At 38.2% G+C, this 13,408-nt stretch overlaps 2 protein-coding genes across 2 annotated transcripts; both read left to right on the top strand.

Moving 5' to 3' along the window:
• Positions 1-3,475: 3,475 nt before the first annotated feature.
• Positions 3,476-7,653, top strand: LOC141486322 (uncharacterized). Its single transcript, XM_074184041.1, has 2 exons — positions 3,476-4,082; positions 4,144-7,653. Exons 1-2 carry the CDS (start codon positions 3,476-3,478, stop codon positions 7,422-7,424), a joined length of 3,888 nt encoding a protein of 1,295 aa, XP_074040142.1. The 3' UTR covers positions 7,425-7,653.
• LOC141486323 (uncharacterized) lies at positions 7,651-9,131 on the top strand. The gene is made up of 2 exons (XM_074184042.1): positions 7,651-7,719; positions 7,784-9,131. Exon 2 carries the CDS (start codon positions 7,788-7,790, stop codon positions 8,922-8,924), a length of 1,137 nt encoding a protein of 378 aa, XP_074040143.1. The 5' UTR covers positions 7,651-7,719; positions 7,784-7,787; the 3' UTR covers positions 8,925-9,131.
• Positions 9,132-13,408: the final 4,277 nt, after the last annotated feature.

The raw sequence follows: 13,408 nt of genomic DNA, 5'->3' as shown, positions 1-13,408 counted from the left end.
AAATATCTCCTAAAAAATATAACCCCTCGATTATATAAAATAATCTTCAAAGAAATATACGAAATGAATAATTCATTATAACATTAAAATCAACAGTTCAAAAATAACTTTTCAGAACGCTCAAAGGTGCGAACTCGTTTCATCCTTTTCATAAAAGAGGATGTATGCATCTCCACTCACAAGCGATTTTGATGAAATTGATGACACGTGTGAATCATTGTATTCGTGCCACGTGCCAGTATAGGGATTTCTGCAGAATGTTGTATAACGGCCGCTGTAGGTAGACCCACTGTGATTCGAAAGTGCATATGGATTATAACGACAAGGAGTCGCATTGTCTGCTGCATAATTGTTCATATCTAATTCATCTAGAGAAAATTCGATGGTAATATCATTTAACTTGCATCTAAATATTTCTGTTAGAGACAATCTTTTAAAATGAATTACTAAAATACGGGGAAACTTATGGATCGATAGAGACTTTGTGCATTTTCTTCTTTCCTTGCAACTAGAACACGACTATTTTACATATCCATCCAAAGTTTCCTCACTTGTGGAGAAATCCAAACATTGTGATAAACTCAATTGGCCAGTTTTTTGTGGTATGGGGAGTGACAGACTCCAGAAAGGATCGAAAGTTACAGATGAGTGTCCACAGTGTGTGCACTCCATCCTGGATTTCAATTGACCAACGAAATTATCTACAATCTTACAGTTATATGAACTCAAATAAATCAGCCATGACTCTTGTGCTTTTCCGCTGTCGCTCAATTTTTCGTTAATCTCCGTTAAGGTCGGTTTAGGTTTCTCAATAATTCTATTAACGTCATCATGTAAACCTTCTAAAAGATAACGAAGGAACTCCTGGGCGTCTTGATGCGCATGACCCATGAATCGAGGGACAAAACTCTAAAATCTGACCTTTTAAGGAGACTGTGTTCACTGCTGTATCAGATGAATCTTCTGACCACAATTTTTTGATAACTTCTGCGAAAGATTTTATTAAAGCACCCTCCGTACTAGAAATATTAGTATTGATATCTTTCATGTACTCAACCTTTTTCAAATATTCCAGTAACCATCTCGTATTTGATAAACATTGAATTACACTGTTCATGAAACAGCCCATTAAGCCCAAGGGTTTTGACTGAGGAGTGTATCACTGATCTAATTGTGTTGTAGCTGGTGGTGATACGTTCGCCACCGCTGTTTTCTTTCCAGTAATCACGGATGCGATGATTCTCCCCATCATTGGACCAACGGAATGGGGAATCTGAAGTTAAATTGCTTGAAACTGGATTAGATATATTCATGGTGGTTTTTTGAATTTGTGAGAGAAGGATAATTCCAGAACTTGTTTATTTACCTCTGCATCTTCTGAGATAATTGGGAAATGGTCAATCTGCTTACTCCATTTTGCGTTGTTCATAGGAAATTTTGATTTAATTTGTGGGTTCAGGAATATTTCATCAAATTTTTGAGTGGACGGAAGAGTACCCAATATCGATGTGGCATTACCCCTTTGAATGGCGATTATATTGTATTGTATTATTTTTTAGATTTTTATATTTGGTTCTTCATTTTTCTATGTGATGTGTATGACTTAGCACGAATTTATTTCACAATTGGTCGGGAATGAAGAACTGACTTTAAAAAAACGTAGTTTTTGTCGGTAACAGTCCCCACAGTAATATTTATCTCAAAGAATCACTTGTTAGCTGTAACAGTTTTAAGGTTTCTAGGAAGGCACTCTCAAATGACCACCATAAGACTATCGGCATCCTGACGAGGGAAAATGGCGACAAAGCCGCCAACCTCCAGGAGAGTGCTGAGATTCTTATGGAAACTCACTTCCCAGCTTCTATCTTTCCTGGAACGGCGAACTGGACGGATGTACCAATAACACCCTCACAATATGACTGGCAATATGCTAGTACAGTAATTGATGAGGACAAAATAAGATGGACTATATCGGGCTTTTCCCTTCAAGTCACCAGGGCCTGACGGTATAAGACCAGCCCTACTTCAGTGGGGACTGGACACTCTTATGCCACACCTGGTTGGAATATTCAGAGCCTCTCTAGCTCTGAGGTATATTTCCAGTAAGTGGAGAGAAGTAAGAGTAGTATTTATACCCAAACCAGGTAGGATGGACTACACCCTACCAAAAGCATTCCGACCAATTAGTCTCACATCGTTTTTCTTAAAAACCATGAAGAGGCTATGTGAGTGGTATATAAGAGATGAAGTACTTGTTAACAACCCACTTCATCCAAATCAGCATGCATATACCCCGGGAAGGTCTACTGATTCGGCCCTTCAGCATGTGGTTGGCAGAATCGAGAGATCATTGGATAACAAAGAATCCACCCTAGGTATATTCATAGATATTGAGGGAGCGTTTGATAAAACAACCTTTCCAACAATTACCCAGCAACTACACTTCAGGAATGTACCTCTGGTAGTAGGAGAATGGATACTCCAGATGCTCTCTAGCAGAGCAATAAGTATTAATGTAGAAGACATCACAGTAAAAGGACTGGTCATGAGGGGATGTCCACAGGGATGTTCTGGATACCCTAATTAATCACCTTAACAAAAATGGATTCTACACAATTGCATACGCAGATGACATAGTTATCTTTGCATCCGGCAAATTTGTAAACACACTGTGCGATAGAGCGCAGGATGGGCTCAAATTGATAGAAACATGGTGTAAGGAACACTCACTGTCGATCAATCCCAAGAAGACTGAGATGGTCCTTTTCCCCAGGAAAAGAAGTTTAACGGGCTTAAAACCTCCCGAAATCTTCAAAAGCCAACTAAACTTCTCTGAAGAGGTGAAATACCTTGGTATTATCCTCGACAAGAAGCTAACATGAGTAGTTGTCTAAGGCCGCTTGAGGACCTCCCCCCACCATTTGACCTTGTCCTTGAATGACGTCATATGACCTTCAGTTACGTGTCAGATGATATGACCTTGATCATAGGTGTCGACCTTGAGATTTGAGTCTGTTCCTCGATATGTGACCTTGAAGTTTGGTCTTGAAAGATACCTCATGATCTTGCATTATGCACGTTCAATATGACCATGCGATTCGACCTTGAGATTTATCCTTGCTCAATACGTGACCTCGATGTTAAACCTTGTCACATCATATGATCTTCATTTTATCCATTATATCTGCAATACATGACTCTGAACTTGTGCTTTACCTTCAAGATCAACCTTGAGCTATGTGTATGCTATATAACTTCGAACATGAAATTTTAACTTGAGAATTCAAGCTATTCCTAATATGTGACCTTGAGGTTCAACCTTGGAGAGCATCTTACAACCTTGATATATATGCATGTCATATAACCTTGAACATGTAGTGGTGGGGGGGAATACTTTTAACGGGAGTGCGATGTGAATGTTTCACTCAGTTCGAATTCTCCTCCTAATCTTGTGGTTCATATAATTTCATACAAAATGTATATGTGCAACGAATGTGGGAAAAATTTCACACGCAGTGACAACCTGCGTCGTCATCAGCGCGATTCATGTACGTTGATGAGTTATGGAGGACCATCAACTGAGAATGATGGAGAAGCATCAACTCCGAAGAGGATGAGGTTAAACCCCCCAGCACCTCCGGTAATGCAGACATGCCAGTGCTGCAATTTGACAATTTCAAGTGATCAGATGAATGTACATCGTAGAACTTTGCACCATAGAACGAATGCATGTGTGCATTATGGGGAAGGTGTTAAAATTGTAGGCACAGCGTTCAAGTGTAGAATTGTGAGCTATAGGGTGGATAGTCAAAATCACCATATGGATTACAACACATTCTTCAATGAATTGAAGCAGAAAGTGTTGAAACTACTGGAAGAAGTGTTGGTCATTCATAAAATTGTGAAAGTGAATATGGAGGTGTTTGGGCGCTACAATCTACAAACTAAAGAGTACTGTGATGTTAAAGCATTCAATAGTTCCAATCAAGTTATTGATCAATCGAATGATTTGAATGTGGTATATAACAATTTTGCTGATAGTTTGACTGCCCAAGCGATGGAATTTCAACATCGAGATTCAGGTATGTGATCTATTCTAAACATCATCAATTGAGTGTGTCGAAAAATAATCTCTGTTTTCAGGTTGGACAATTGAGAAAATTTTGTATTTGGAGGTGAATGTTAATAAGTTTAGCCCCCTTGGTGGATCTTCTTACATCAAACTTCCCAAATTCATCGAGTCCAAGAAAAGTGTGGTGAATGTTGTGAATCAGGACCATTACTGCTTTGCATGGGCTGTGACTTCAGCTTTATATCCTGCCAGTGCGAGAGTGTGTGAACTTTCGTCATACCCGCACTTTTCAACCGTATTGAATGTAGCAGGTATGGAATTTCCAGTTAAGTTGAAAGATATCCCTAAATTTGAGGTTATGAATAATTGCTCTATCAATGTTTATGGGTTGGAGAACACTTTCAAAAATGGCAAAATCGAATATGAAGTTGTAGGCCCATTACATTATTCAAAATCTAGGCTTAACAGTCACGTGAATCTATTGAATATCACAGACGAATCTGGTAATAGTCATTATTGTTGGATAAAGGATTTATCGAGACTAGTATCATCCCAAATATCTGCACACCACCACAAAAAATATTTTTGTGATGGTTGTTTATTGTACTTTAGCGATGAGCGGGCTTTATTGCGACACCAGTTAAATGATTGTAATCACATATCAACAACAACACCGAACACTAATTTAAGAATTGACAAATTTGGTAAATGTGTACCTGAAAATATTTTGAAATTTGAAAATTTCGAAAAACAATTGAAAGTTCCATTCGTTGTGTATGCTGATTTTGAATCTATTTTGAAACCAGTGCACACAAATGAACCAAATCCTGCACACTCTTTCACAAATAAAACTTATCTTCATGAACCATATGCTTTCTCATATATCATAAAGTGTTCTTTCGATGATTCAATCTCCAAATTTGTATTATACAGAGGTGCTGATGCAGCTAAAGTATTTGTTTCAAACTTGGAGGCTGACGTAACCAATATTTATCACAAATATTTGAAAAATGTGGTTCCGATGAGTCCTTTGACTGCTGAGGAAGAGCATGACTTCAATATTGCCACCACATGTGGGATATGTGGAAATAAATTTGAAGAGGGTGATATTAAAGTACGTGATCATTGCCATCTAACGGGGAAAAAAAGAAATGGAGCTACTCATTCCATTTGTAATCTCAATTTCAAATTGCCCGAATTCATTCCAATCATTTTCCATAATCTCAGCGGGTATGACTGCCACTTATTCATAAAGGAGTTATGTACCGATAAAAATAAAGTTGATGTCATCGCTCAAACTAAAGAGAAATATGTTTCTTTCACGAAACATCTATTCATGGAAAATACATTGTATCGAAATGGTCAAATAAAAAAAAAATATTTGAAATTGAGATTTGTGGACAGCTTCAAATTTTTGGCTGCATCTCTACAAGAGTTGGGTGATAATTTGGATGAAAAACATTTTGTTGAAACTAAAAAATATTTTCCAGAAAATGATAAATTTCAGCTAATGAGGCAGAAAGGTGTTTTTCCTTATAACTTTATCGATTGTTTGGATAAATTGAATTATTCAAGTATACCATCGAAGTTGGACTTTTATGATAAACTGAATGAGAAGCATATTTCTGATGAGGATTATGATAGAGTGAAACAGGTATGGGGCATGTTCAATTGTCGGGATTTAGGTGAATATTCTGACATTTACTTGAAATCTGATGTTCTGTTGTTGTGTGATATTTTTGAAAATTTCAGAAATATGAGTTTGGGTACATACAAATTGGATCCTGCTCATTATTTCACATCTCCAGGTCTATCTTGGGATGCTATGTTGAAGTTTACAGGGGTCGAGTTAGAATTACTAACTGATATCGATATGGTGCATTTTTTCCAAAATGGTATACGCGGCGGTGTTAGCCAATGTTCGGAAAGGAAGCATATTGCAAATAATCAATTTCTTCCGAATTATAATCCCAACGAACCTTCATCCTTCATAATGTATTTGGATGCAACCAATCTATATGGCCATAGTATGTGTCAATCACTACCTGTTGACGGATTCACTTGGTTGACCGCCGATGAAATAAGTCAGCTAGATATCAATAGCATCCCAGATGATGGCTGTCAAGGATACATTCTTGAAGTAGATGTGCACTATCCTATAGAATTGCACGATTTACATTCAGATTTGCCATTTTTGGTGGAGAGCATTATACCACCTGGTTCAAAGTCTAAAATACCCAAACTCATACCGAATTTGAATGATAAAAAAAAATATATTGTTCACTATAGAAATTTGAAACAGGCGGTTCGTAATGGTTTGATGGTGATGAGAACTCATAGAATTCTCAGATTCAATCAATCACCATGGTTGAAGAAATATATTGATTTGAATACAACCCTAAGAAATAATGCCAAGAATAAGTTTGAGAAGAACTATTTCAAACTAAACGTGAATTCCATATATGGTAAAACAATGGAGAATGTTAATAATAGAAGAGACATTCGCATTGTTACACATTGGGAATCTATAAGAAGAGGTATGGGTGCCAACGCTCTTATAGCTCGTCCCAATTTCAAAACATTATCTATATTTTCGGAAGACTTTGTCGCCATTCATATGGGTAGAGTTAAGGTTTGCTACAATAAACCATTATATCTGGGATTTTGCATATTGGATATGTCGAAAACTGTTATCTACGACTTTTTCTATGACGTCATCAAAAAGCATTACGGATCTCAAGCTTCTCTTCTATATACCGATACGGATTCTTTGATATTGAAAATAATGACTGATAATTTCTATGATTTCATGAGTGAGAACATTGATAAATTTGACACTTCCAACTATGTGATGAATAATAAATTCAATGTGCCAGTAACGAAATCGATACTTGGAAAGATGAAGGATGAACTCCCGAGTGATCCCATCATTAGTTTCCACGGCACAGGTGCCAAAGCTTATCACGTTCAAAGTGTATCAGATGAAATAAAGAAGGCAAAAGGTATCAAAAAATCCGTTATAAGAAATCAAATATCAGTTGATGATTACATAAAGATTGTTGAAACAGGTGGTACAATATTGCGAAAGATGAATATATTTCGAAGTGATTTACATGAAGTATATACATTGATGTGCAATAAAGTTGCTCTATCACATAAGGATGATAAAAGGTTCATAATACCTAATACCACCAAGACATTACCTTGGGGACATAACGACATTGAGTTTTATCAAACATCCCCCAATCAGAATTTCAGAATTTTTTTGGAAGTGTTGAAAGATGAAAGCAATGTCGGCAATGGAAAATTAGATCTACTCATTAAATTATTGGAAGAGCAATTGACTAATTGAATATTAAAAATATATATACCTATTTTTTTAATGTTCAACAATAATTGGAAAATTCATACCAATTGAATATAGTTAATGAATGTTATCGTTCTCTCCCACTTCACCCCCACCACAACCCCCACACAGTGCACAACTGATGGTGGGGTTGTAGAGAGGGAAGTGGGTGGAGCTTATTCTTTTAAAATGCGAGAGGAGGCCAGAGTAAATCATTCGCTTGCAGTAGTCCTTCGAGTGAACTTACCTCCAGTGCCCAGTCGAGCCAACCTGCTTCCAGTGGAAATTTTTTCGATTCAATGTAAGTTCATAATTTCAATAACTATATATATATATTGTATTGACTTATATTTTATTTTTTTCAGAAGCATGTCTTTCTTACGAGCTGCCCTGATGGATGGAACCATTCGTACTGAAGCCCAAGAGAGGGAGATCATGCGCAGGAAGGGGTTAATGGCTGGAACCCCGCTATCTGAAGCCCAGCTAGATGAAGCCATGCGCAGGAGGGTGGTTGTCCATCAGGACGTGGTGATCCAGCCACCTAGGACCCAGATGGCAACGATGGCTCCGACGACGACGACTTCCAATGTCAAGTCCCTCTTTCGTGATTTCAACCCAGACCAGGAAGCGGAATCAATGATGGACCTATCGATCGAGGCGGTACCGTCGTCTCAGAGTTTGGAAGGGTTGTTGGAGACGTTGAATCCAAACTTGGAGGAACCACTGCCAGATCTTCTAGATCTATCGGATGTGGAAGATGTGATGTTGGCACAGCTACCTGGTGTGTTATCCCAGATCGACTCCGAGGATGAGTTTGAAAACCCGAAGAAGCGGATACGGGCCAACAACAAGGTGGTGAAGTCTGAAGAGCGGAGTTCCAAGAAGACGAAACCACCATCCGCGAAGTCGAAGTCGAAGCCATCAATCCGGAGGAAGGGCGATAAACTGAGCGTCTTCAGAAAAAGGTGTGAAAGAAACACGGCCATTAGAGCTTGGCCGGAAGCAACCCGTTCTTCGGAAATATCTAAAGCTGGACCATCCTCCCTTGTAGCACCCGTCCACCAGGTGCAAGTGGTTGTAGATGTCCATCGGGAAGCTAGCCCGTCTCCTTTACATCAGGATGGGAGATCAACCTCACCAGCCCTCCCTGAGGAAAACATTCCTTCGCCCACACGAGAGGTCGCTGCGGAAGTTCCTCTGTCACAGAGCACATGTGAGGACCAGAAAGTTGTTAATTCTTTCTCATACATGCGATCTGTGATGGATGAATTGAGCAAGAAGCGACAGCGTCGAGGTGAGTGCGATTCCCGCCGCCGAGCCATGAGTGCAAAAATTGAAGGCATTCAGGCTCAGAAGCGGGAATTAGATAAGCAGCTGTCTCGCATTGAAGCGGATCTTCGCAAAGAAGATCAACTTGAAGGCGAGCTAGTGGCTTACATTGAGAAGTACGAGCCTCGGGTGCGGCGATGGAAGGACATGATTGCCGGCTTACCGATGGATTTGTAAATATATGTATATATGTAGTGCATGTTAATTTTAAGATATATTTAAGTTGTTTATAAAATATTTTTTGCATGTTAATTTTAAGGTTGTAATTTTTTTCATGATGAAATTAAATAAAAAATAAACAAGGAATTGAAAGGAGTGCATATACTTTGGTTGTTGCACACAGAATACTGCGAGGTTGGGGCAGTATTTATTCCTTTAATCTAGTCATGTTCTAGCCATATTTAGCATGTAGAAATTAACCATAGAAATAGTACAATCTATGTTAGTAATTATTTGCAATATGAGTTAGTGCAAAATAAGATCTAGGAGAAATAAACTTTGTATGGTAAAACTAATGAGTTTGATTAATAATAAAGAAGCTAAAAACCTTGCCCCATCCCTCAGCATCATTCAATTCGAATGTGACGTTTCCATATATAAATAATGAAAGAAATTATTCATTAGAGTAGTTCAACAAATAGACGTTACATCATTAGTCATTAGCTCACACAAGTTGCGACTTCTGATGGTTGTCGTTTATAAGGGTGTGGCAGCTAGCTAATGAAAAAAAAACAGGAAAGAATAGATGAATAATGGAAGTAACTATCATTTAGTGTGTTCGAATAAGTAGATGTGAATATAAATGATTGCATACAGTTGGTTAGGTTAGGTCAGTTTAGGTGAAATTTTTCTCCTGAGCGGATTGCAAAAAGAACCAATTGATGATGATCCATAGAGAAAATAGTGTATTTTATTTCATATATATGTGATGTTTTACTTAATATATACATGTGATGTACGATATCTGGGAATAAACTACATATTCTCAACTCCTAAGGTATTGTTAACTGTGCGGTTGACCCGCAGGGTCAAAAAATTTTTCGACCCGCGAATTAAATTAATTCGCGGCCGCGAATTAAAATTATCCGCGGATAAAGTCGCGGATCCGCGGCCGCGGCCGCGGATCCGCGGATAATCCGCCGATAAAACCGCGGGTCCGCGGCCAAGGCCGCGGACCCGCGGTTTTATCGGCGGGCTATCCGCGGATCCGTGGCCGTGACCGCAAATTCGCGAATCCGCAGAATAATTTCAACGGCGATCGCGAATTAATTCAATTGGCGGGTCGAAAAATTTTCTAAGCGGAGCGGAGCGAAGCGGAGCGAAGCTGACCACATCTGTTTTTCATTTTCATCCCTCATATTATGATTCATTTAACAAATACTTCTACTCCCTCCATCACCCCCTCCATCACCCCCTCCACTCTCCCTCCTTCTACAAATCATATATAAAAGGTTGCATTCTCAATAACTCATAGACTTGTTCACTCATCATGAATCGAGTAACTCCAATTGTGCAGGAAGCTGATTCCTCAAGTGAGCCTCATGTCGATTCTCCCGAGAGTTCGTCCTATGGAGATATCCAAGTGCAAGATATCACTTCAACGTGTCCGGACGACTTCGATGGGTATTCAGATACCACCATTGATTTGAATGAGGAACGACGTTATTTCGAATATGAAGCTGATGAGTATGGCCAATTTGATGACCCAATGGATCCAGATGCCGACTTTGGGGTGATGAACGAGTTTTTTCTGATAGTTCGGGAAGAATCACCCAGCCCCGACATTATGGAGCCGTATTTGGATGATCAAGTCGGAGAACAAAATCAATTCGATGACCCCCTCGAGATACCCGACTCTCCGGATCCTGACATAATCATTATAGATGACGATTAAAATGGTTGGGTTAGGTTAGTTTTCTCGGAGTGCACATAATCTGGTTGGTGCACACGGAATACTGCGTGGTTTGGGGCAGTGTTCAACCTAACCCAATATTTTTTTTAAAGCTAATTACCCATATGTATCACTCATATCTGATAGAAAAAAAATAGAGAAGTCCAATACATTCAACGAATCATTGGAAGATATATTCAAAATCAACTAGTAACAGTTTGGATATCTAACCATACACTTCAGTTCATCCACTATTTGTGTCAATAATTTTTTTTTGAGAAGGATTTGTTTTTTTTCCATCAAAAGGTTTAGTGTTAAACAAAAAAAAAACAACAACAATAAAAAATATATAATATTTATTAAAACAAATCATTGTGAGGGTACATGGTTACAAATTATGCAAACATCCAATCGACGAAAGTTCGTCAGTGGCCTGTCACAAGCTTCGCAAAAAGTTTGCGTCATCCCCATCATCGAAATAGTGTAATGGATATCAATATGTTGATACTCACCCCCATTATTATTTCGATGGGAATAAAACCTAAAACAGCACCAACATAACATGTAGATGGTATCATCAATGGTTCGTATACGAACATGAGAGTCCGTTACACAATATAAATCTAAATTATTTTCCACCGTATCACTGACATTCAACCAACGACTTCCTATAATGATGTTCCCATTGTCAGTCGCCGGGTCATCGTCGATACCCTCATCTACCATGGCTACACCGTCTTCTTCTACATCGATACCCTCATCTACCATGGCTACACCGTCTTCTTCTACGTCGATGTCATCTACGATGTCGATTATGTAATCCCCTCCTTCGACGATATCATCCTCTTCTTCAATAACGTCGATGGGAAGTTCATCCTCTTCATCAATAATGTCGTTGGGGGGAAGTTCATCATCTTCATCAGAAAACCGATTATTTTCGTCTTCGAGAGACAATCTCATCAAAACTTCATTGATTTTTTTAGCGTTCATTTTTTTTAATTTTTCGATAAGTTTCGTCAAAGGTACTACTAGCACTAGTGAATAGTAATTGGAGTTTAGAGTTGCGAGTCGATTTTTATATGTTTTTTTTCTTGTAGAGGTGGTAACCCCACCACTACACCACCCCTCCTCTTTTCACTCTATGTGTATAATAGGAAGAGAAGTTCATGAGAGTACATTTGAATTCATCAGTTGAATATTTCGACATCCAATAGTGAATACTAATATGCCTTTTCCAAAAGAGTGGGATTCAAAACCGAAAGTACGCGGTCATCCAATCAAAGTCAATCAAGTTATAATGTGTAGTAATTGTCAAGGTTATTGGCTTGAAGCATATATTATTCCATGTACCGGTCTGTGTCGTAGATGTGTATTGAAAAATCCAACCCAAGTTCCGAGTCCAATTAAAGTTTCGAAGGCGACAAATAATTCAACTCTAGAAGTATGCCCCCACCATCAGTGCTGCAAATGTTCCATAGGAATCGTGTGTGACAATATGGGAATTTATAGAAATATTTGTGTGAACTGTGCAGCAAATTGTGAGTTACTACTTCAACGTTGCCTACGTTGTGATAACTATAAAGTAGATTGTTGGAACAATTTATGTACCGTATGCAGAAGTGGATTGATATTATGTGAAAATGTTGGTGATTTCTATCCCGATGAGAACATTCACTTCCGGGATTGTTGGTGTTTGAACAGTGAAGATCAGGTGAAAAGACGAGAAATATATGGTAACGCTATTCGGACATATATTCCATTGGTTACAGTGCCACCCATCACAGCTAATGTCAATATTCAATACATGTGAAATTATATGTTGAATAAATAAATTGCTTTAATATTCAATAATAAAAATTCAATTTCATCATATTGTCTTTATTTATCCATTTACTACAATAATATTTCAATTAAACTAATGAACTTTCATCGATCCAAGAGTTATGATCTCCAGAGAATCCCAACCACTTCACAAATAGGCGACGTCCTTTCCTTTTCAAAACTCGCTCAACCAAATATGTATTGGGATCTCTCGCTTTATTCAATTCCATTTTATAAAAGCAACCTTTTATCGGATCTCCATTCACATCTTCTAGCTCATAAGTTATAGGCTCTGTACTATTAATGTTCACAACTTTAAAAAGTTCAGTAGTGAAATTTGCTGTATAACCTTTGGCGAATGCATTTTTAAACTTACTGATTCGCACCATATCTCCAATTTTGAATTCTTTTTTTTCACGTTTTCCATGCTGCTTCTTTGATCTTGCATAAACTGTCATTTTTGTGGATGGTTTTACGTCTACGGGCTTCATACCAATGGTACGATGAACTTTGTTGTTATATTGACTGGTAATTTTAGGAAGAATATTTAACCAACTGTAATGGCCTTGAAGTGAAAATTGCCTATAAAGCCAACTTTTCAACGTCCTGATGACTCTTTCCGCAATTGCAGCCTTTTTTGTGCTGAATGTTGAGTAATGATTAATACGGTGCTCTCTCATTAGCGATGAAAATTTTGAATTATAAAACTCGGTACCGTGATCAGATTGTAAGTTCCTTGGGACATGCTTCGCATCTTTCAACACACTCGCCATAGCTGCAGTAACTGAATCAGCTGTTTTATTTCTCAGTGGTCTTGACCATACATACTTTGAATAACAGTTGATAACTATGAGGATGTACCTATAACCATTATTTTCTTTAGCATATGGTTGCATTTCCATCAGATCCATCTGCCACAAGTCATAAAATCCCTTTATTAGTGTCTTTC

Source organism: Leptinotarsa decemlineata, unplaced genomic scaffold (genome assembly GCF_025532065.1).
Source record: "Leptinotarsa decemlineata unplaced genomic scaffold, Ldec_3_MD MMD2_tig00026354_RagTag_RagTag, whole genome shotgun sequence".
Lineage (NCBI taxonomy): Eukaryota > Metazoa > Arthropoda > Insecta > Coleoptera > Chrysomelidae > Leptinotarsa > Leptinotarsa decemlineata.
The sequence above is the reverse complement of the archived record's forward strand: the minus strand, read 5'-3'. Positions and strand labels throughout refer to the sequence as shown.

Coding starts and splice junctions, on each gene's coding strand:
- LOC141486322 (XM_074184041.1), top strand. CDS start 3,476: ATGTATATGTGCAACGAATGTGGGAAAAATTTCACACGCAGTGACAAC. Junction 4,083..4,143: donor ATTTCAACATCGAGATTCAG/GTATGTGATCTA, acceptor CTCTGTTTTCAG/GTTGGACAATTGAGAAAATT.
- LOC141486323 (XM_074184042.1), top strand. CDS start 7,788: ATGTCTTTCTTACGAGCTGCCCTGATGGATGGAACCATTCGTACTGAA.